We start from the raw sequence: 20,986 nt of genomic DNA, 5'->3' as shown, positions 1-20,986 counted from the left end.
ATCTATGTACGAAAAAGATTTACAGCGGGTTATTAAATGGGAGTTTTGAGGCTGGTTTCTCAGGACGTGCCAACCGCTCTTTCTCCCAAATTTCCCTTGGTGCCACTGTCAAAGGCAAAGTACTCATCTAGATGGATTGTTGTTCTGACCCAAAACGACATTTCCAACTTCTCTTATATATAATCCAATTTCTGAACTTCTTTTTCAGTGATATTGAGTGGAATAGCAGAAAACAGTATTTTGGCATTAAAGATAATAAATGTGTTCTGCATTGGTCAGGTGTCCTTGCTCTTCGCCAGTGCATTAGCTGTATTGATTTTAGAATTTTAAATGACCCTTTTTACCTGACTTGATTAATGTCTCGTCCCCCAATCTTGGCTACCTGCTCCTTCCTTTTCTCATATGCAATCTTCTTCCCTCTCAGGCTGGCATGGGTTAGAGGCGGCTGACCTTCATAGGACCAAGGGTCAGGAAATACTGTGAGGAGGGTCCCTCGGGCCCAATGATTAGCCTCTAAAGGGCGGGGGAGGGGGGGCCTGGTCATGCAAGGGTCAAGCCTTCAGTACTCGGCTCAGGCCCCAGGAACACCCACAGCGGACCTCCTGGCTTGGTAAGTACCAGACAGTTCTAGTATGTGGCTTCCAGAGAAGAAACCTCTGGCCAGATAGAGGCTTTGAAAGTGGAATGAGATCTCTGGCAAAAGCTGGCCAACTAAACCCGAATGTCACTGAAGCTAAGATTAATTTTCTGCGATTCCCTCTCATTAATTAATAGTGTCCTTCACTATCCTCAGAGGACACTTTGTTTAATACTGTGTTCACACATTGTTTTATTCTCTCTCGCAGCCGAACTGTGGAACCCCCTGAGGATGCTGCCGCCTGGTATGTATGGCTTTGTGCACCACTCCCTGGGGCCCCCCAGTGTGGCCGGGTCACAGTGAGTGATGACTCTGAGGCTGGGCTTTTCCTTCTCTTTCAGAAGAGAAGTGGGTGGGAGGTGGACCGCTCTTGCCCTGGAGATGGCCACTCCTCACCCAGGATTGTTTTCACTTGCTTACTGCTTATTTCTTTTCATAATATTTTAAGGGCAAATTTGTTGTAAATGATAAAGGTGATATAACTACATTACAGCAAATTTGGAAAATTTAGACATAAAAGTCACTCCTATCATTACTCCATGAATGCACCTACTCTCAGCATTTTGATCCGTATGTTTGATAGATTTCTAATGACAGTGTACTTGAATGTGATATTTTAAAGATTATAACATTCCATTCTAAGCTTTTTTTTTGTTTAATCATCCTCATAAATGTTATTGGGATATCAAAATAATATTTTTCACTCTTCCTGTTGTTGTCTATTAGATATTACCATTATTCATTCCTCATTAGTATTGATTGGATATACCATCATTTATTTCCTCATTGTTGTTTATCAGATATACCACTGTTTTTTGAACTATTTTCCTGTAATCCCACACTCCTGATTAAATGATTATTAATGCCTATTGGCTTAAGAAATCTGCCTATTTGGATTCAGTTTTGACAAAGAGCATTGTTAACATCTAGCATAGTATTTGGCTCTCAGCTGGTACTCAGGAAATGATTTCTTCCTTCTTCATTTTTGCCTTCTTTAAGCCAACTTTCTTGGACTGTGGACCTGAGGGCATAACATATTGAAGAAACCCAGCGATTTCTAACTGGCTATCATGTAAGTTTGCACTGGCCATTTCAGTTAATTTGTCGGGAGCACTCGTATTCTGATTACAGGGGTTTCGTTTTCTTTGTGTCATTTGGTAGGTATATTGCTTCATTCTTGCCAGATACAAAATGTGAGAACTTCGAGGGGCTGTGGAAATCACCGTATCCAGTGGTTTCCCAGTGGATGCACAACACAATTTTGCAAGGTGCTTAAGAATACTGATTCCTTACTAAATCTTAATTTGGTGGTTGAGGACTGGCAATCTGCATTTTAAAAAGCATCCCTGTGTTCTGATGCAGGTGGTGGATGGACAGTAATTTGAAGTTACCGTTTGGTTAATAGACCTTGCTGACTTTTTAGAGCTGATGTTAGATTTTCTTCATGTTCAGTTTTTTGCTTTTAAAACTAATTGAATCTTGAGATGACTTATTTCAGGAGGCAAATATTACAATCACAATTATGTTCTGCAACAGGAAATAAGCTCTAAATGAATCTTAACATTTTACTTGACACATTACTATGTTTAAGTGTATTAAAGATGTCATTGAAAGGTGCAGGGGAGGAAGATGAACTTGATTTGGCAGGGAGGTGTTCATGGTACTATTACCCACAACTGTCTGTGCTGATTGACAGCACACACATTACCTCCTAACAGGCATTGTACTCAGTTGCATCAGATTTAAGTGTGTGGCATTTTTACTGAATATTTGAAACTGTTTTAGTTAATAGTATTAATTGTACATAGACCAACTTTCAGCCACTGTTTCAAAGTGCTTAATAGATAATAAACCAGAAGGTTCTGTGGTCTCCGCTTAGAGTAAACTTAGGTCTACAATACCATTTGTTTAAGCCTTATGTATTTTGAGTAGGGCAAATGTTTTATAGTTCAGAGAAGGAATCTACCCCCCGCCCCCCCGGCCAACCATAGTATAGATAGGGAAATTAAACACAGAAAGGTGAAGTGCTCAAGGTCACTCAGCCACAAGGAGCAGTCAGAATTGGAGCTCAGATCTCCTGGGTCCTTGTTCTTTGCTCTTTCTACTAGACCAAATTGCCTTTTTTGCATAGTTTCTATCTAATGAGAAACGCTCAGTCTAATGGCTGGTAGAGATGCTATGATCCATATATTTATATTGCGAAGAGCATCGAAGCAAGGAATTCTACTCGATATTTTCTTTTGGAAAACCAAACATGCTTTATTTCATTTTTTTCACAATTTATTTAAACATCTCACATATACAAAATAGGTACAATTTAATTTTCCTGCTTGTCCAAGAAACAAGGCTTCTTTTTGGTACCACGGGAGAGGATGAAAATGAGACTGGCAAAGAAATGCTGAATTTAAAGAAGAAGACAAGGTTGGGCAAGTGATCTGCATACTTTTATTTGGGAGTCAGATGTGAAATGCTGATGCTAAATCAAATGAAAAAAGAATACACAATACAACTCATTACAGAGGATCATTTCTTCTCAAACTCTTCTAGCACCATCAAGGGTCTTCAAGTATCTGAAATACTATTAGCACCTTTGTATTCTGAACAAAACAAAACAAGTACCTCAGCTCATCTCTGTCTAGGTCAGCACCTAATGATGTGGATCACACTCACAGGAAAGTGTTTTGAGGTAGTTTTAAACCTTTGGAAGTTTGGGTTTTAAACTTCCCTCTGCGGAAGATATTCAAAAGCCACAAGTGGTGCAAATGTTCATGGTTTTTATTTTTCAATTTTTATTTTGGTTTTCTTACAAAGGTTGACATTTTCCACAATAGGTGTAAGAGTGTTGAAAAAAAAAAACCAAAAATTTTTGGGGGGGGGGGGGGGGGGGAGGGAATGAATGAAATCGTATTGCACTGTGCTCTGATCAATCCTTCTTCTCTTTTGCCCACAATTTAAGCAAGTAGATGTGCAGAGGAAATGGAAGGACTCAGCTCTCAGTTAAAAAAGAAGAAAAAGAAATGGCAAAGAGAGAAAGTTTTTTCAGATTTTTCTTTTTTTAATTTAGGTTGAGTTCATTCATTTGAAACAGACTGGGCCAACGTCCACCCTGAATTCTTGGTCAGCATCACCGATGTCCAAAGGTGCAATATCAAGGATAGGCAGGCGGGATGCCTTATTTGTTTTGTATTCAATGATTGTCTTTCTCCATTCATTCGTCTTTTTCTGTTTAAAAAAGAAAAAAAAAATTATATATATATATTCATAAAGCAGCACTATTTCTAAATCTAACATTATCATCAGAACCTTCGGTAGTTAAGAACTACTTTTGGGCCTGTTCATTCTGAGGTGTGTCCCAGATCAACATGTTGATCTTTGAAAGAGAAGCATTAGGGGGTGTTTTTAGGGAGAGAGATTTCCTACCAGTCTGTCTAATTTTTTAAAAGAAAATTTCAATACATATTCCAAGTGGTTTATTGCTACAATATCATTTTTGGGATATGTGTGTGTCAGTAGGGAGAGCTGGGTGGGTATGCTGTAAATTTTAATTTTTCTTCAATGTATAGCATATTGTAGAGAAAAATTACATGCAGACCATACTAATAAGTCAAATAAGGTACATATAGCTATAAATTATACCTTGGGACCTTTTAATCTCAAGTACTTTTAAGTTATGGGCAGACATCATCATTTAACAAACTCATGTTTAAAGAAAAACAGCTAATGCACAGACATGGTATGTATTTCAGCACTTCAGAGAATTTCCGAAGGCAAGATCTGATAAGAATCCTCAAGATTTGCCATCTGAATTTAAGGTAGGTAGGTCTCTCCTTCACCTGTTCATTCAATGGGTCTAAGCTAGAACTCCAACCCACTTTCCCCAAATTTCCCTATTACTTACAGAGCAGCCGTCTACAAGAACAGTGTAGGTGAACCTGCTGTTGCCCTCGGCAACCAGTTCAACATCATTGGAGCCTTGCAGAATGACAGCCTTCTTCAGGTTGCCAGTCTCCTCATCCAGGTAGGCAATGCTGTTCTTGCAGTGGTAGGTGATGTTTTGAGAGGCATGGTTGGCCAGCAGGCGCATGAAGGCGAGTTGAGTGGCCATTTCCTTGGTGGTCACTCCTTCAGCATTATATTCAAACTACAGAGAATAAGGTAGAACCGCTAGTTAAGTGGAGAGGGACTGAAATACTAAGTCAAAAAAGAGGGGGGCGGGGAAAGGCTGACTTAGGGAGGAATGATGGACTCAGATCTGAACCTTGGGGAAAAAGGTACTTTTACAGGAAACTCAATTCACTTGTCTGTGCAATATTAGTTACCTAGAAGGCACCTAGGAACTACCAGGCTGAGGCAAGATCATCTCATCTCAAAAAGGTACCTGTTTTAGATAAGCCTTTTAGAATAAGAGAGCAAGGAGACAGGGTCACACCTCTTTCTTTTTCTGTGATTCCCACCAGTAGGCATTCAATAAGGTTGAAGAGATTTGATTAAAAATTCAGAAAAGCACATGTCCTGAGAATACATATGCATGGGCACAGGGCTAGGTGCTGGCCAGCATGTCCTCATGCTAAAGGGCATTAGTTTCTCCAGTGATTATCAGTTAAGTCAGATTTGAATAATAACTTTAGATGGTATGGATATGTCCAATCACTCCAGCTTTAATATGCAGTCCAGGATAGAACGGAAACCCGAGAAAAGAGGTTCTTTTTAATAATCCCATTTTGGTAAAGGATTAAAATGCAGATCATTGAAAAGCAAACTATCTTAATATTGTTTAGTAGGAGAAGGGATGTTTGTAGGATTCCTCACCTGGGTACCACCATTGATAGTTTCTCCTAACCAGATGTGCTTCTTGACCTTGGAATTTCTGTACCAGTTCTTGGCTGGGATGTTTTCAGGTTGAGCCCGGATGCAGGTTTCGCCAGTAGAGAAATCACAGTATACTTTGATAGCATCCATAGTGCATCCTTGGTTAGGGTCAATCCAGTAGTAACCTTTAAAAAAAGAAACAAGACCCAGCTCATAAAACCTCTCCTTGAGTGGAGCATAGGTTCTAATAATTACTAGACAAAGATTTTTGATTCCCGTAAGTAACATTGTCTACCCCACATTTAATAGGAAGAGGATGGCTATTTTTAAGATGAGACAGTTCCTCCTCTCTTGTCCTCCATGAAAAAAATCAAATCAGAGAATATATATTTTTGCCTTTTTCGTGGTAATATATAGAGAGGCCTGAGACTGGGTGCTGGCTGGGAGAAGAAAATGCTTTATTAGTTAGGTATGATTCCACATAATGCAATTTTTACCCCAAACTTTTTCATTCTAAATGTCCATGGGAATGGACTTTACAAAGCCCAGCTCATGAGAAGGGCCGGTCCGGCTTTGACATCCTGACTTACCGCTGCTCCACTCTGGGTGGCTGAGTCTCAAGTCACGGCATGTGCGAGCTGGGTTCTTCCTAGAGCCTTCAGGAGTAAGAAGGGTCTCGATCTGGTTGTTGAGGGATTTCAGAGTAGCATCAACTTCATAATCCTTGGGTCTGAGAGAAGGTGGTGAGCGAGGCTGGTCAGCCCTGTAGAAGTCCCCTTCATAACCAAAGTCATAGCCACCACCACTCGGGCCAGGAGGGCCAGGAGGACCAGGCGGACCTTGAGGGCCCTGCAAAGGTGAGAGCGAGAAAGAGGTTTCATATTTGGTCACAGTGAGAGATGTCAATGACAGCAGATTTTCAGTTGAGTGTTACAGGCACGTTCTAATAAGTAAAAGAGAATAACTTGATCCCAGGCATGCTGGTGGGGATGGGTTGAAACAGCTCCTTCCATACCATCTTTATACGGTTTAGAGCTAACATATGGAAGTGGGGAGCTCCTTGAGTGTGTTGTCACAGCCATCTTGGGTTCGTCTGAGCAGAATGTTATTTCCCGGAACGATACTTACAGCAGGACCTTGGCTCCCCTGAGAGCCACGGACGCCAGCAGGGCCGACTGTACCAGGATGTCCAGTGCGACCGTCCTTGCCAGCAGGGCCGGAAGGACCAGCAGGGCCCTGGCGAAGAAGGACACCAAGTGTGAGGGAGTCCGTAAAAACCCCACAAGGAAGGAGGGGCCTGGGGCTCCCTCCCTGCCATAAGCTCTCATTTCAGAGACCGAGGTCTCTTGGGTTGACCTACCCTAGGACCGGCAGGCCCCACAGAACCAGGTGCACCTTGATCGCCATGTTGACCCTTGAAAGAGAGGACAGGAAAATCACACTTTCAGAACACGTGTCAACAAACAGATTTTTTTTTTTTAATTGAATGGAAAACTTTAGTTTCAATGGACTCTGGATTGAGAAAATTGAAAATGTAAAATGGGGCTCTTTTCTCCCATTATGTCTATTATATTCAATTACATTTTTTTCTACAAGCTATTTCAGCAGTGTAATATTAGTCATTCCTCTAATTATATTTATTTTAAGTGGGGTTGAAGGACATTGTTGCCAGGAGATTTTAATATATGTATATTTCGATCTCCCTTAACCCTCACCTTTTTGTGTTGGGATGAAATAGCATTATCTCTGCGAGATGGAGTCAGCCAGAGAATAGGAAATGAATACGATGTAGTTCATTTTAGAACAAGAGCAGTGAAAATTTGAGGAAGATCATTTAAGATCTGTACACATTCAGAATGTCCACACTTTACTTACAGCGAGACCAGGAAGACCTTGCAGTCCATTGTGTCCCTTTAAGCCAGGAAGACCTCTGGGCCCCTTGTCACCAGGCTCTCCCTTATCACCTCGAACACCTTGTGGGCCCTGTAAAGAAAAAGGAGGACAGACAGGGCATTTTACCTTCCTTTGAAAACGACACTCACTTCCCCACCAGTATTGCTTTATCTGTTTACAGAGCTAACTCAAGACATGCAAAGGTTTAAACACCACGTGGGTGTTACACCCATCTACTCCCCTAATCTGCTTTCATTGAACCCTCCGTTAAGTGGCTAGATTTTGGTGATTATTTAATACAAACAGGCAGAAGAGATTTGAAATGGAAGAGCCTTAGAAGCTAGATGTAGCAATTCTCAGCATGGACTGAATTTTTTAAAAATACGAAGTCTAGCCTATATATTATTTATTTTATTCATGGACGGTCTGGACAGAGTTTCCTCAAATGTTCATTTGTGAAGAAATCTTCATCATGTACGTACACTAGGACCTCTTGGACCAGCAGCACCAACTGAACCCACAGAACCAGCAGGACCCTGCAAATTGGAGAAGCAAAACCGAACTTGTCAGCCAAGCCCAAGCCCCTCCCCCACCAAATCCCCCAGTTCCCGAGTGTGGGGAGGTCAGAGTGAAGCCTCGGAAGAGGACAGCACTAAGGGACTGGTATTTACGAACTTACGGGTTCACCACGGTTTCCGTGTTTGCCAGTGGGACCCACAGGGCCGTGAGGACCAGGCGCGCCCACAGCGCCAGCAGGACCAATGTTGCCAGGGTAACCGCGCTCTCCCTACCAAAGGCAAAGTGAAGTTTAGCATCCACCTGGCCTGGGTTTTAGTCACTTTTAAATTGGAGAAAGACAAAGAGGTGTGCTGACCTTGTGTCCGGGTTGACCATCGCGGCCTGGGGGGCCATCGTTCCCAGGGTTGCCCTGTGAAGATACCACACCAATTAAGGCGCTTCGTGAGGCTCTTTACCCCGCCAGCCCCTTTAGTTCAGCTCCTCTGTCTTCATCCCTCCCAGTACTCCACAGTGAACCCCCAGGCAGACCATCAAACAGGCCAGTTAGAACTTGCCAGCCTAGTTTTCTTAGAGGTGTTTTTAGTATTTTGGCCAAATCTGAAGTATACCATTTAAAGAGCCATCCTCCCACCCCCCAGCCCAAGTAATTTTTCACATTTTCAATAGCAGGAGTGGTCAAGGCCCATAGATGTTATGGGGAAACAGACCATCTTATTCAGAGACTTGGAACAGGAGGAACTCAGCTGAGGACATGAAGTCATGCACAATGGACTACAGTTTGCTTCTACAAACCACACGTCAGACTCACATCACGACCAGCTTCGCCAGGAGCGCCGTTCACTCCCGGTGCGCCCACAGCCCCAGGGGGCCCACGAGCCCCAGGTGGGCCAGCGATGCCGAGAGGTCCGTGTTCACCCTAGACGTGGAGAAGAGGAAACATTCCTCTCATTGGATCGAGTTCAAGTCTCACCCTCCCAACACAACCCCGGCTAGGGGATTGCAGTTTGAAAAGAGAAAGTGCAGTGGGGGGGTGGGTAGGCACGGGCCACAGAACAGCCAGAAGCCCCATTCGTGTTATCCTCGCCCTCATCCTACACACTCGCATGGCCGGCTTTCTGTAATTTTGGAACGTCGCTCTGTACGAGGTAAGCCTAGCTGCATCTGCTGTCCCAAATGAAATGAATTCATAAAGTTGAGAGAGTTTATGGAGATGAGAGGATTCTTAGGTGCTGTCATGTATGAGATTTAACGGAATGATTCAGAACTTCCAGAGTTTCATTCTGCCTACAGGATAAATGATGCCAGCATTTCATATTGCAGAGGAGTAAATGCAATTAGAGCTTATATAGTTCTTAAGCATGTAAAAAGAACAAAAATCATTCTGCATAATGTTAAGCTGTATCTTTATAGCGTGTGTCTAAGTAAGGTGGTATTAAAGCTTCTTAGATAAGTGACATGTGATCTGTATAAAGAAAATGCCATGAATAAAAAATCTTAAGTGGAGTTATTCAGTGATCAATCTGTCACATCTGAAGTGGCAGCTTTTAAAATCTTTTATTATGTTAATGAGAAGAAGAATGGTGTCAAACACTTACCACAGATCCAGAAACACCTGGTAGACCACGTTCACCTCGAGAGCCTGGGAGACCCAGAATGCCAGGAGCACCAAGGAGACCTTGAGGACCTGCGGTGCCAGGAGGGCCCTGAACAAGAGGAAAAATACATCACCGGTGAGCCGCGAAGTGATAATACACGTTGGCTTGAGGATTGTGAGAATCCGCTATCCTCAGTTTAGAAAAAGGCTGGTGACCTCCTAGTAGGAGGACATATCCTTGGACATCTTTTCTCTAGTGATGACAAGGAGTTGACAGCTTGGCAAGTATATTTCTTTGTACCTGGTTCCTCCTTGAGACCAATGGAACAACAGTCAAAAATATGTGATTGAGATTAATGAAGACATCTGGGGTGACGCAAGAGAGTTTGTATAGAATCTATGCCAAGAAGCAAATTTTGACCTTGGCCTCCAGCTGAACCCGGTCTAGGAAAGGCACATTTCAGAGTAACATTGACAGACAATGCATGTTTAAGAGATTGGTAGCTTACTGAGATTGATTCGTGTACAATAGGATGACCATGGCAAAGGGATTCTGGTTCTAATCCCAGGACGAGTGAGGTGCCATTCTGATAAAACAGTGAGTTCCTTCATTTATTGCCCTCCCCGTCTAGTGCCTTCTAAGCAACTGCAGAAGCCCCGACACCTCAGTATGTGCCGGACAGATTTCCTGGCTCAACTGAGTTCTATGTGAAAGCCTGCAGTACTCATTAACAAATAGATGCCACTTGAAGATCTGTGTAAAGGCTTTATTTTAATTCAATACAAGGTATTACGAGAGAGGAGCTTGCAATCACTTACAGCGGTACCGGGCTCTCCAGAGGGACCCTTCTCGCCGGTAAAGCCGGGGGGACCATGTGCGCCAGTTTCTCCTGTTCGGCCAACTGGACCTTGGTCACCCCGAGGCCCACGGAGTCCTTCTTTACCAGCAGCGCCAGGGGGACCAGGAGGGCCGGTGATACCCTGTGAGCCAATGACAGAGTCATTTAACCCGTCACAGACCCGGGAGAGAGCAGCTGAGGTTCTAGAGATGAAGATGCAAACAGTGTGAAGCAACAAAATGCTACCCTGGCCACTGGGGAGACCTGTGGGGGCTTTGTCACATTCCTTGTAATGGAGAGAGGCCACTCCCTGTCCTCCTCCTCTGGAGCCTGTAATAAAGTGACTGACTGAGGTCGAAGCTGGGGCCAATGTCCGTGAGGAGAGGAAATGCTGTGCTACCAGGCCCCCGGCATCTTGGGGTCAGAACTCCAGAGAGTGAGAAGAGTCCGTCGTAAATGAATGGGACTTGGGGTTTGGGAAGACCCTGCTCATTTCTTTGTGAAGATAGCCAACACTGGCATTTTGTTCATCATTGAGGAATCACATGTGCGCTCCACTAGGTTTAATTAAATGCCTACAGGAAGTGAAGATTTTTCTGTTATGAACCTGTAAAAGGGTTCCAAGAAATCAACATCTTTGCTGTTTTTTTTTCCCTGAAATCTTAACCAGAAGACTTAATCCTTGGTAATTAATTAAATTCTCTTGAGTCCTGACAGGAGAGTCCGAATCAGAATTAAATTAGAGGCCAAACCACCTTTAAATTCAGGAACAATTATACGTGAACAACGGAGGCAGAATGTTGGCCATAAAAGGTAATTAGATATAGAAATATCTGATATGTGACTAAAACTGTTCTGTTTTTTATTTTTAACAAAGAGACCATGCCCCTAAAAGGGGACTTGTGTTCACATGAATAAAAGCCTCTTAAGCTGATCTTATAAAATATAATTTGTGATGATTTTGCCTTAATGGTTCAGGAAAACTGATTTCAGACCAGGAAAGTAATAGCAAAATATTAGTAGCGTGTTTCCAGAGAGTTTCTCACCAGTTTCCTACTAGAGGCAAGGCCTTTTGGGTAGAGTAAATGAGATACTTTGAAGTGATTTACTTACAGAGGGCCCAGGAGGACCAGTCCGTCCAGCAGCGCCAGGAAAACCAGTAGCACCCTAAGAACCAAGCACATTAAAATTCCACAATCAATGCCAACTCTAGGGATTTGGGTGAGATGGAAATTTCTCCTCTGGCCAGTCCTCGATACACGTGACCAAGGATGGACCAAGGAGTAGCTAGTGGTAGCCCCATATAGGGTATTATTTAGCAAGGACCCTGAAGGCCCTCCATCTCTGCACCTCTCTCCTACCAGCATGCCCCGGTTGCAACACCCATATTTTGCATTAAGGCTCTGATGGTCCCTTTTGAAACGCTAACATATAACCTGACGGCTGTAAGAATAAGAAGACAAGACACCATGCCATTATTACACATTGCTGTGTATACAACAGGAACTATTTTAACCACCTGAAGGGGTGCGAAGGACATGGACACTGGATAAGTACTTTTGTTTCCAGAGGAAGGTACAACCAAAGACCAAGAGTATTAACTGCTGTCCAATGAGAGCAGGAAGGAGTCAGTGCAGTTCATTCCTAGGGAGGTCCGGGTCCTGAAGGAGTCAGTATAACAGCACTGGGCGCCAAGAGAAAGGGCATGGTCAGGCAGGAGAAGGGGGGCATCAGTAAAAGGACAGGCGGTACCAGAGAAATTATTTTTTATCCATTGCGCAATTAAACAGCCTGGGGTTAACTTTGGTTATTACCTCAGGTGAGGTGGTAGCAACATACACTGCATTGAGTTCCAGCTGGGATTAAGTTAGTAGCCCATGATCTAACGGTAACTTCAATATCAGAATTTCTCTGAAAGAAGTGAACTTGGATCTCAAGAGTCTCCTTATTATAGTTCAGAATTAACCAAAAATCTCCAAACTTTCAAGTTGTTTTTAATAGATTCTAAAGAAAGTCACGTTATCAGAGTCCATTGTGAATACTCACAGGGGGGCCGCCATCACCACGACTTCCAGCAGGACCAGGGGGACCATTTGGACCCTAAATGGAAACAAACAAAAAAACATGGAGTCAAATCACAAGACCGTTCTTATAAATGTTGCTTTTTTCTTTGAAGGTATCATTCCCATGTCTGTGAGAAGCCAATCCAGAAATTAAAAATGATGATCTGCGTCATAAATGTCCTTCAGTGTGACCACCCTCATGGGGCTATACCAAAGAAGTGAGAGGAGATGTTTATGAAATGTTTACAGATTATAGAGTGGAATGCAAATGTTAATTCTTATTTTTTACATCATCTTCTATCTCGTATGTTCCCGGGATACAGCAGGCACTTGATTGATCTATGTTGAACTGTTGGATTTCCTGGGTACTGACACAGGCTGTGTTGACCACCAGTGAATTCAACTTACAGATGGGCCAGCAGATCCGACGGGGCCTGTGGGACCGACAGGACCATTTTCACCCTTGGGCCCTTTGGTTCCTCTCTCTCCTTTAGCACCAGGTTGACCAGCAGCACCCTGGTAGAGAGGAAGAGTCGGCGTTAGGCGTTCCAGCTCATTCTACTTGCCACCTTGGGATCTTTTCGGATTAACCTGCATCATAGGATACTTACAGCAGGACCAGCAAATCCATTGGGGCCAGCGGGACCAACCTCACCACGTTCACCCTAGGTGGGAGAAGGGGTTTAAGAATGTCACAGCGATCTTAGCTTCGTTAAGGTCTGAAAGTTCCGAGTGCCCCAGATGCCCCAGGTTTCCACTTACAGGGCTACCACGAGGACCGGCAGGACCGGCAGAACCGGCAGGACCGGCTTCACCCTATAACGGGACCAAAGAGGAGTTTGTCAATGGGCTTCACATCGACGCTCACAGAGGAGGTGGGGAGAGGTACCGGTGGTAGAGAGTGGGCTTCTTGTCAGAGTTTGCAGTGTGTGTCAGAAGAGAAAACTAATGCACATCTCAGGGAGTAAAATAAAATGCATTCTTACTGTGCTTAATGTTGTATTCATTTGGGGGGTTGAAGTGGTATTGGTCATACACTTGCAAAAACACGATAAATCAGTGCCCACAATACGAGGAGGAGGAGGACATTTTAATTTTTAGATGGACACAGAGCTGATCTATTTGCTGCAATCTGTGCAGTACAATAAATAAGGTCTATTTTAAGGGGACTATTCGATGTGAAATGGGCACACTATGTATTTTATTGATTTTTTACAATTGAAGGCTTTGAGGCGGCTCAGTACATTAGGATATCGTTAATGGGCAACAGGGAAAGTCTTTAAAACAAATGATAGGGATTAAAGTACAGATCAGCTAGCTGGCACATCTCTAGGAAGGGAAAGAGGACTTTAAACACATAGCATTTGTTTCCTGCGGCCCCATCACAACAGACAGGTTTTTAAATAAGCAGGCTTTACACCAAGTCATAAAAATGAACTGCGGGGGCTCTCTGGGGCGAGGGCGGGCAGGAGACGCTCGATGCTGCAGTTGGCTCCGTGAAAACGCATGCTTACCCGGTCACCAGTGGCTCCAGCAGGACCAGGGGCACCCACAGCACCAGGGGCACCCTAGCACCGAAAGGAAACGAGTCTTATTAATTACACCCCCAGGCCATCAAAAGTCACCCTGCCATTCGCCCTCGCTGTGCTCAGACCGTGACCGAGCGCTGTCACTGCACACTCGGGGTGGACATCGAGAAAGCCTTCGATGCACTTCAGTTCTAATTGTCAAAACTACCAGAAGCGGCTCTCGGGAGGAAAGTACCCCAGTGATCGGAGGGGATGGAAATGTGGACGTCAAGGCGGGTTAGGAACTGGGGAGATCCCGAACTCTCTGCTCTTGTCAAGCTCCCCGGAGAGCAGCAAATGAGTAGCCTTGTTTGAAAACCGCCAAGGCTGTGGGATTCAGAGAAAGGACGATTTTCAATGTGCCGGAGTGAGTTATCAGCTCTGAGGGAAGGGGAGGAGGAGAAGAGCCAAGGCAGCCGACGGCCCGGAAGAGCCATGTTGCCAACGCTCGAGGTAGCGTTATTATCCCTTCATGGGATGATCTTTGGCATCTCCGTGGCATTAACAGCTAATCACTGGGGCTGCTCTTTGAGTGGTAAATCTTAGGACACGCATTTGAATAAATGGGACCTTTGTTAGAGGTTCTGGATTCTGGCTTCGTAAAATATAAGAGTTATTGTTTTGTTTTTTCTTCCCCAAAGTTCTATAATAAACAATCACTTAAAAGTTCTATTAAACCTAGAGCTTTTGGTTTATAATTTGCACTTGGTATAGTTAACACTAAGGAAGGTAGAAAATTATTCACGTTATGATTTTCAAAGGGCTAAGTTCTGTTGAATCTTTCTTTTGGAACATGTTAAATGATCCAGGAAGGAAAGGAAGATTCTTACTAAACCTGGATCCTCCTTTTGTCAGTTCAGTTTTGGAAAGCTGCTCAACTCGAGTGAAATGTAAAAACAACAGTCTAAGTACAAACAAAATTCTACTCACACGGGCACCATCTCTGCCTGGGTTACCAACTTCCCCTCGGAGACCAGTTTCACCCTGAAAGTATAAAGCAAGAGCAACTTTTGGTTTTCCGGCCACATTTTTGAATCAAAGTGTATCTGCAGTGTTTTTTACAGAAAATCCTATACACCTTCAGTCATTTAACGTTTGGCAATGTCTTCGAGTCCCTACTCTTCTCTAGGATGTTGAAGGAGGAAAAAAAAAAAAAAAATATATATATATATAAGGAAAAAATAATTCAGGGCCCTCTCCAGATTATTGTTAAATATTCCTTTCTAATTTCCAGCCCGTCTTCTGCAGCATAACCAAGCAAGGTACAGATTCCTGGGGACGGAGTGACAAGGCAACATCACAATGGGCTCCGGCGCCCGATCTCTCTTACGGCGGAACTGATGCCGCGGCACGTTGGACAGCTGTTCAGCGTAGCTCCTTCCCGTTAATTAGGGCCGGATGAGGCAGGCTTGTTCGCGGCATTAAAATGAGCCTCATGTATTACTCAACACCATCTGTTTGCGTGAAATTCCATGGTAGCAAGCAATTTGGCCAGATTAGTGAGTTTAGAAATGCGTAGGTGCTAGGTGGCAGAGGGAAATGGGTAGAGATAGATATCAAAATGCTACCAGCCCACCTACCAAGAATTGCAAAAAAAAAAAAAAACCAAAACCCAAAAAACAAAACACCAAAAACCAGACCACCAGACACCAAACCCCAGCCTGCTTCGCTAGAGCTCCTCAAGCGCACGTGTTAAGGGCCAGCACTGAGAGCGTACCTTCTCGCCCTTGCCTCCAGGTGTGCCGGCAGCACCCCGCTCTCCTGGGAGGCCGCCGGGACCCGATGGACCCGCGGTGCCCGGAGCGCCGAGCACACCAGGTTCACCCTGGAATCAAACACACGTGAAATCAATTATGTCGGCGGCAAAAGAAGAAAACGAGGACCCGAACTCTTGAAGGATTCCAATTTAAACATTTAATAGGTCGCATTCTTGCCTGCTTAGAGACACAAAGGAGGGCTATTGAAAAGCAGGGAGACTGTAACCGAGGGAGATGTTATTAATGACACTGTGGCTGAAGAGAAGAGGAGTGGGAGTGGGGGGCGGCGGGTTTTCTCTGACCCGCTCCTGGTCTGCAGGCAGGCAGGCACGGCAAAGAGGAGGCCCCGGACAATAGGAGGCGCAGAGTGAAAAATGTTTGCCCACAAACCTTTTTCAAGGATAAGTCTCTTAGCCCACACAGGAAATGTGGAGAGAAACCTCGTCAACTGGGGAGATGTTTACATTTTAATCTCCTTAAGAGTGGGGACTATAAGCTTCCACTTTATATAAAAACCCTACAATTCCACATCCTTCAGACCTATTGACTAACTTCTAAGAGAAAACTCTTTGAGAGTACCATCCTCCGGACCGTGTTCTCTTTCTTGTTTCCTCTCTCTGTCTTAGCTTTTTATTTTTTTCTGATATCCTTCCACCGACCAAAATAGCTTTTTGCAGGTAATCCTTGCATTTCCCTCCCGCCTCCCTGCAAGGTAAGAAATCAGGAGTAATAGGAAATGCCTTCTCTTTACTGTGGTTAAAGTAATCTGTTTTTCAGAAATGTGTCATTCCACCTATTTTAAAATGTAAACCAGATTCTATTTTGAAACTCAAATTGTCAGGCTTGTGTTTTGGGGAATGAATGTATTGTCCAGTTAGTTTTCACCTCTCTTACTATTAAAATTTGGACTATCTTTGGAAATTGTACTCTCTGAAGTGGGATGGTGAGAAGGTGAAACTTTGTTCTTAAAAACAGTGTCCAAATGTATGTGATGTTTCTAGATTAAAACCAAAGTATAAGCAGTGTGATGACACGACAGTAAAAACCCATACTAATTCATTTATGTCTGTAGAACACTGGGACTTCCTTTCTTTTGGAATAATTCAAGTCCACTGGAATCAGATTGTCATTCACTGTGATGGAAATCATCACAGAGTAGGAATAAAAAAATCTGAAAAACAATTCATTTCCTATTGTAAACGACCTAGTTACTCTATAGTGGGCCAAAGCAGCGTGAGAGAACAGAAAATTTTACCTTGTTTCCATCGGACCCAGGGGGTCCAGAAGGACCTCGGCTCCCAATAGGACCAGAAGGACCAGCAGCACCACTTTCTCCAGGGGGCCCACGCTCCCCCTGTTAAAAAAAAAAAGGGGGGGGAGAGAGAGAAATTAAAGTGTTGCACTCTTCATAGCTTTCAGGGATACCATTTTACACATCAGAGTTCATAGTTTTTAAGCTTTTGAATCCTGTTTCTGCCATTAACAAATTATAACTATTTTTCCTTAATTTCTCTACCAGCAAAATGAATGGATGGGATGAGATAATCTCCAAAGTCTCATTCAGCTTTAATGTTCTGTGGCTACAACTCCAGAATGTTTTTCTTCTAGAATATTCAACCTTGGAACTCATTCTTTTTTTTTTTTTTTTTTTTTGGCTCTTTTTGTAATAGATCCATAGGTAAAAATAAATGCCAGTTATGCGTGGTATTCATACGAAAGATTGTGTCGTTTTAGGAGAATAGCAATGCTAGGTGTAGATAGGATTAGATATTCTCATAGCTACCCTCCCTTTTTCTAATCTTAGGCAAGAGTGATGAACAGTTATAATACTTAACAGGATATATATGTGTATGTGTGTCTGCATGTGTATATCAATCTATCTACCTATCTAAATTTCTCCCAATTGCATATCGGTATCACCATGACAAGGTATTCCATGGGCCAGAATATTTAACACGTATGTAGTCCACACTGTAACCATTTTCAAAGGCCCTTGTTATAATTCTGGTTCTATGATACTAAATTTGTTTGGGCATCCTAGATATATGGTAACTAACCATGTAACAGGATACTTGAGGGGCAAACTCATCATTCCAGTTATTCTAATGACCACAGACAAACTAAATCTATTTTTTTGTACAAGCAGATTCATGATTTCAGCTTTAGACTGAACATCAACACACATTACAAAAATTGATTTTAAATCTCAGTAAGATATTACTTTTCCTTGTCAGGTTGAGCCACTTTCATAAATACATCATACTTGTCTATATAAATTACTGAATATAATACATGTATTAGGTCATTTATGTTTCTTGTAACTGCGTGGGTTTTGGCTAAGAAATATGAGTAATTAAATAAAAAAAGTCTACTTTCAATTAGAAATCACATGTTCTCTACAGATTATATTTGACTACAGAAGAGTGTCAGGAACTTGTTGCAAGGTCATCAATAGCTTTTAAGAGAAAGCACTACGTTTTAAAAACACATTGCCCAGGGGCGCCTGGGTGGCTCAGTCGTTAAGCGTCTGCCTTCAGCTCAGGTCATGATCCCAGGGTCCTGGGATCGAGCCCCGCATCGGGCTCCCTGCTCCGCGGGAAGCCTGCTTCTCCCTCTCCCACTCCCCCTGCTTGTGTTCCCTCTCTCGCTGTGTCTCTCTCTGTCAAATAAATAAATAAAATCTTTAAAAAAAAAAAAAAAAACACATTGCCCAAAGTTTATGAAAGTAAATTAAAAAACACTTACTCTTGGACCAGCAGGACCAGGGAGACCAAATTCACCAGGGAGACCCTAGGCAGAACATGATACAGAAATAAATCATGAAGTGTGTATATGTTCTCGAAATCCACTTATGATTATGATATTTAGATAAGTTTCAAAATAGCCGAGCAAAGCCAGCTACCCTCTAGCTCCCTGAGCGCATAAAAGTACAGGGCTATGAGGAACAAGAGAGTTTGCAGTTGTATACGGACAGATACAAAAAGTGAGAATTCCATTGCTATCAAAGATATTTCTATGCTAGAACCTGATATCAGAAAATTTGAGTTTCCATTACTTAATTACTTTAAAAAAAATGACAAAACACACTATCTCATTTGATAATATGATAAATAATGATGAACAATATCAGACACTGCCTATTTTTAGTTACATAACAGACTGCTTTCTTAATAGAAATGATCATATTCTGCACATTACCTAGTTAATTGTATACCCAAGTGTATCTCCTTTATTACTGACCAGCTGTCTCCTTAATGTGCCCCACTGTTGACAAAGGAGACCAGGCCACAGAATGTAACTGAATTGAGGCACATTCATCACAATTATCAGAGAAAATGACTCAGAACTCCTGCCCTGACTGTGGCTAGCAGTGTCATGTCTGAATGCCAAGAAAAACATTAAACGCAATTTTTCAGGGTCTAGTTTGATGGAAAAGCAGTGCATTTACTTTTTCACCATGGGAAAGGAAATAATTTGCATGTTAACGTTACCAAGAACCATACAAAAAGTAAGGCTATTAAATGGAATGTTCATTGATATATTTTCCTTTCATAGTGCAGTGTTTCATTCAGTCTTTAAAACAAAGGAGTTGTTATTCCAACGAGAGAGCACAGAGTAACTGGGTTTATTCTCTCCAAAGTACCAGCTTAAGTAGAACGCTATCATTAACATATGAAATACGAAGTTTCTTTTTGCATATTATAAGTGCACTGCAGTCAGGCGGTCGCTATTGGGTGGGGGGTGGAGTCCCAAGTTCCGCTGAGCCTACTATCCCTTGTTTTTACTCACCCTTTCTCCTGGTTTGCCAGCTTCACCAGCTGTACCTGCGGGGCCAGGCAGACCCTAGATGAAAAAAAAAAAAAACCCACAAATTTCCATCTTACGGCTCTATTCAGAGGATTTGCTAATAATTAGTTTTTTCTGGATACTATCTGATATCGACATGATCACGAACTATTCTGTGTTATTAAAGAGTTACACAAAAGTTTGCCTTGAAAAAAGTGGGCCCTTCTTTACTTCAGTTCTGAAATCATGCTCTGTGTGCTGGGGCGGGGGGGTGGGGAGGGGGGGCAGTGCGATGGAGATTGATAGCCGGCTAGTCTGACCAGAGGCAGTATTCTGTCTCAGTTGACTTACCTGGAAGCCTGGAGGACCAGCGGGACCTTGTTCACCTTTTCCACCTTGGACACCCTGAAAGTAATAGTAAAGATAGCGTTAAGTAGAGATGTATGCCCCCATTGCTCTCTACCTAGATAACGTTTGGACCGGAAAAAAAGATGGTCATTTGGCAGGACTAGATTCATTCAGGGCAGCAAAGGACAAGAATGGGAGAAATACTCACCTGTGGTCCAGGAGGCCCCTGAGCACCATTGTTTCCATCAGGACCTGGAGCACCCTACAATAGGTCACAGAAAGGCTCAGCGTTACCTGTGAGTCAGACAGTTTAAGAAGACTCGAAGCCTCATCTTAGCATGATACGAAGCGTATCATCTTAGCATGACTCATTGTGGGTCCCCTGTCCAAATACCAACTTTTGGTATGGCTTGTGGGAAGTCCATGGATGGAGGGCAATCTATGAAGGCCAGAGAATGTTACTAACATATGCATAGCTTTTTAATCCTAGAATAAATTAAATAAAAATCAAATGTGGCCATAAATAATTTTGACCTAAGACACATTCTGATTTGTTAGAGCTCCATCCAGTGCCTTATAAGTGTGGTTGAAAAAGAAAAAAAAGACATTTTGTGACAGTAAAACGATCTTTGGGGATGCCATTTTGAAAAGAAAATGACAGAATTATATCAGATGGCCTCAAAGAATGGGTGTTTCCTAAGTGAACACTACGTGGGCAGATACTCAAAGTCAGCACCTACCCGAGCACCAGCAAGACCAGCATGACCCTTCTCACCAGCTTTGCCAGGATCACCCTATGATAAACATTAAAAAAAAGTACACACTTCATGTCAAATTAAGCATGACAATTCTGACATGTCAATTTCTTGCTTGCTTTGCTTTTCCTTTCTTTTTTAAGGTTCCTAGTCTTTGAATTCCGTTAGCTAAGGCACGACCCATCATCTTGCACCTCCAAGTACAATAAGGCACACCTGTGTCTGCAGGGGCGCAGACTCCGGAGACGGATTTCCATCAGGTGTACAGTGGTATTCTGGAGATCAACTGTTAATGTGCTAAGGGGCTTGCAGTGTTCTTGTGTTGAAAGGGATCCCCCTCCTCCCCGACCTGGCCCTTGAGGTAGAGTGGACCGAGGATAGCAGAGAAACCGAGTTTGGGTGAAAGGCGGCACAGAAG

The 20,986-nt window shown here is 43.0% G+C and overlaps 1 protein-coding gene and 1 long non-coding RNA gene across 4 annotated transcripts in view; one reads left to right on the top strand and one right to left on the bottom strand.

Moving 5' to 3' along the window:
- LOC118020778 overlaps positions 1–4,449 on the top strand; it is a 60,350-nt gene extending 55,901 nt beyond the window's left edge. For 2 of the 3 annotated variants that reach the window (XR_004682006.1, XR_004682008.1), the window contains exons 3-5: positions 846–881; positions 1,637–1,709; positions 4,384–4,449. This is a non-coding gene — a long non-coding RNA (uncharacterized LOC118020778). Of the gene's footprint in view, positions 1–845; positions 882–1,636; positions 1,710–1,798; positions 2,386–4,383 lie in introns of those variants that run through there. The other variant, XR_004682007.1, reaches the window with a different exon arrangement.
- Positions 3,395–20,986, bottom strand: part of COL1A2 (collagen type I alpha 2 chain) — a 35,449-nt gene continuing 17,857 nt past the window's right edge. The window contains exons 26-52 of the mRNA XM_035020590.1: positions 20,554–20,607; positions 20,022–20,075; positions 19,817–19,870; positions 19,469–19,522; positions 18,425–18,469; positions 16,935–17,033; positions 15,640–15,747; positions 14,853–14,906; positions 13,869–13,922; positions 13,117–13,170; positions 12,966–13,019; positions 12,763–12,870; positions 12,338–12,391; positions 11,405–11,458; positions 10,272–10,433; positions 9,454–9,561; positions 8,667–8,774; positions 8,214–8,267; positions 8,019–8,126; positions 7,822–7,875; positions 7,322–7,429; positions 6,807–6,860; positions 6,575–6,682; positions 6,037–6,295; positions 5,447–5,631; positions 4,536–4,778; positions 3,395–3,859 (exon numbers count right to left, since the gene is read on the bottom strand). Coding sequence (XP_034876481.1) covers positions 3,713–3,859; positions 4,536–4,778; positions 5,447–5,631; positions 6,037–6,295; positions 6,575–6,682; positions 6,807–6,860; positions 7,322–7,429; positions 7,822–7,875; positions 8,019–8,126; positions 8,214–8,267; positions 8,667–8,774; positions 9,454–9,561; positions 10,272–10,433; positions 11,405–11,458; positions 12,338–12,391; positions 12,763–12,870; positions 12,966–13,019; positions 13,117–13,170; positions 13,869–13,922; positions 14,853–14,906; positions 15,640–15,747; positions 16,935–17,033; positions 18,425–18,469; positions 19,469–19,522; positions 19,817–19,870; positions 20,022–20,075; positions 20,554–20,607 — 2,598 coding nt within the window. The 3' untranslated portion in view covers positions 3,395–3,712. The remainder of the gene's footprint in view (positions 3,860–4,535; positions 4,779–5,446; positions 5,632–6,036; positions 6,296–6,574; positions 6,683–6,806; positions 6,861–7,321; positions 7,430–7,821; positions 7,876–8,018; positions 8,127–8,213; positions 8,268–8,666; positions 8,775–9,453; positions 9,562–10,271; positions 10,434–11,404; positions 11,459–12,337; positions 12,392–12,762; positions 12,871–12,965; positions 13,020–13,116; positions 13,171–13,868; positions 13,923–14,852; positions 14,907–15,639; positions 15,748–16,934; positions 17,034–18,424; positions 18,470–19,468; positions 19,523–19,816; positions 19,871–20,021; positions 20,076–20,553; positions 20,608–20,986) is intronic.

This window comes from Mirounga leonina, unplaced genomic scaffold (genome assembly GCF_011800145.1).
Source record: "Mirounga leonina isolate KUSES-001 unplaced genomic scaffold, KU_Mleo_1.0 Mir_174, whole genome shotgun sequence".
Classification (NCBI taxonomy): Eukaryota; Metazoa; Chordata; class Mammalia; order Carnivora; family Phocidae; genus Mirounga; species Mirounga leonina.
This window is presented reverse-complemented; position numbering and strand designations above follow the sequence as displayed.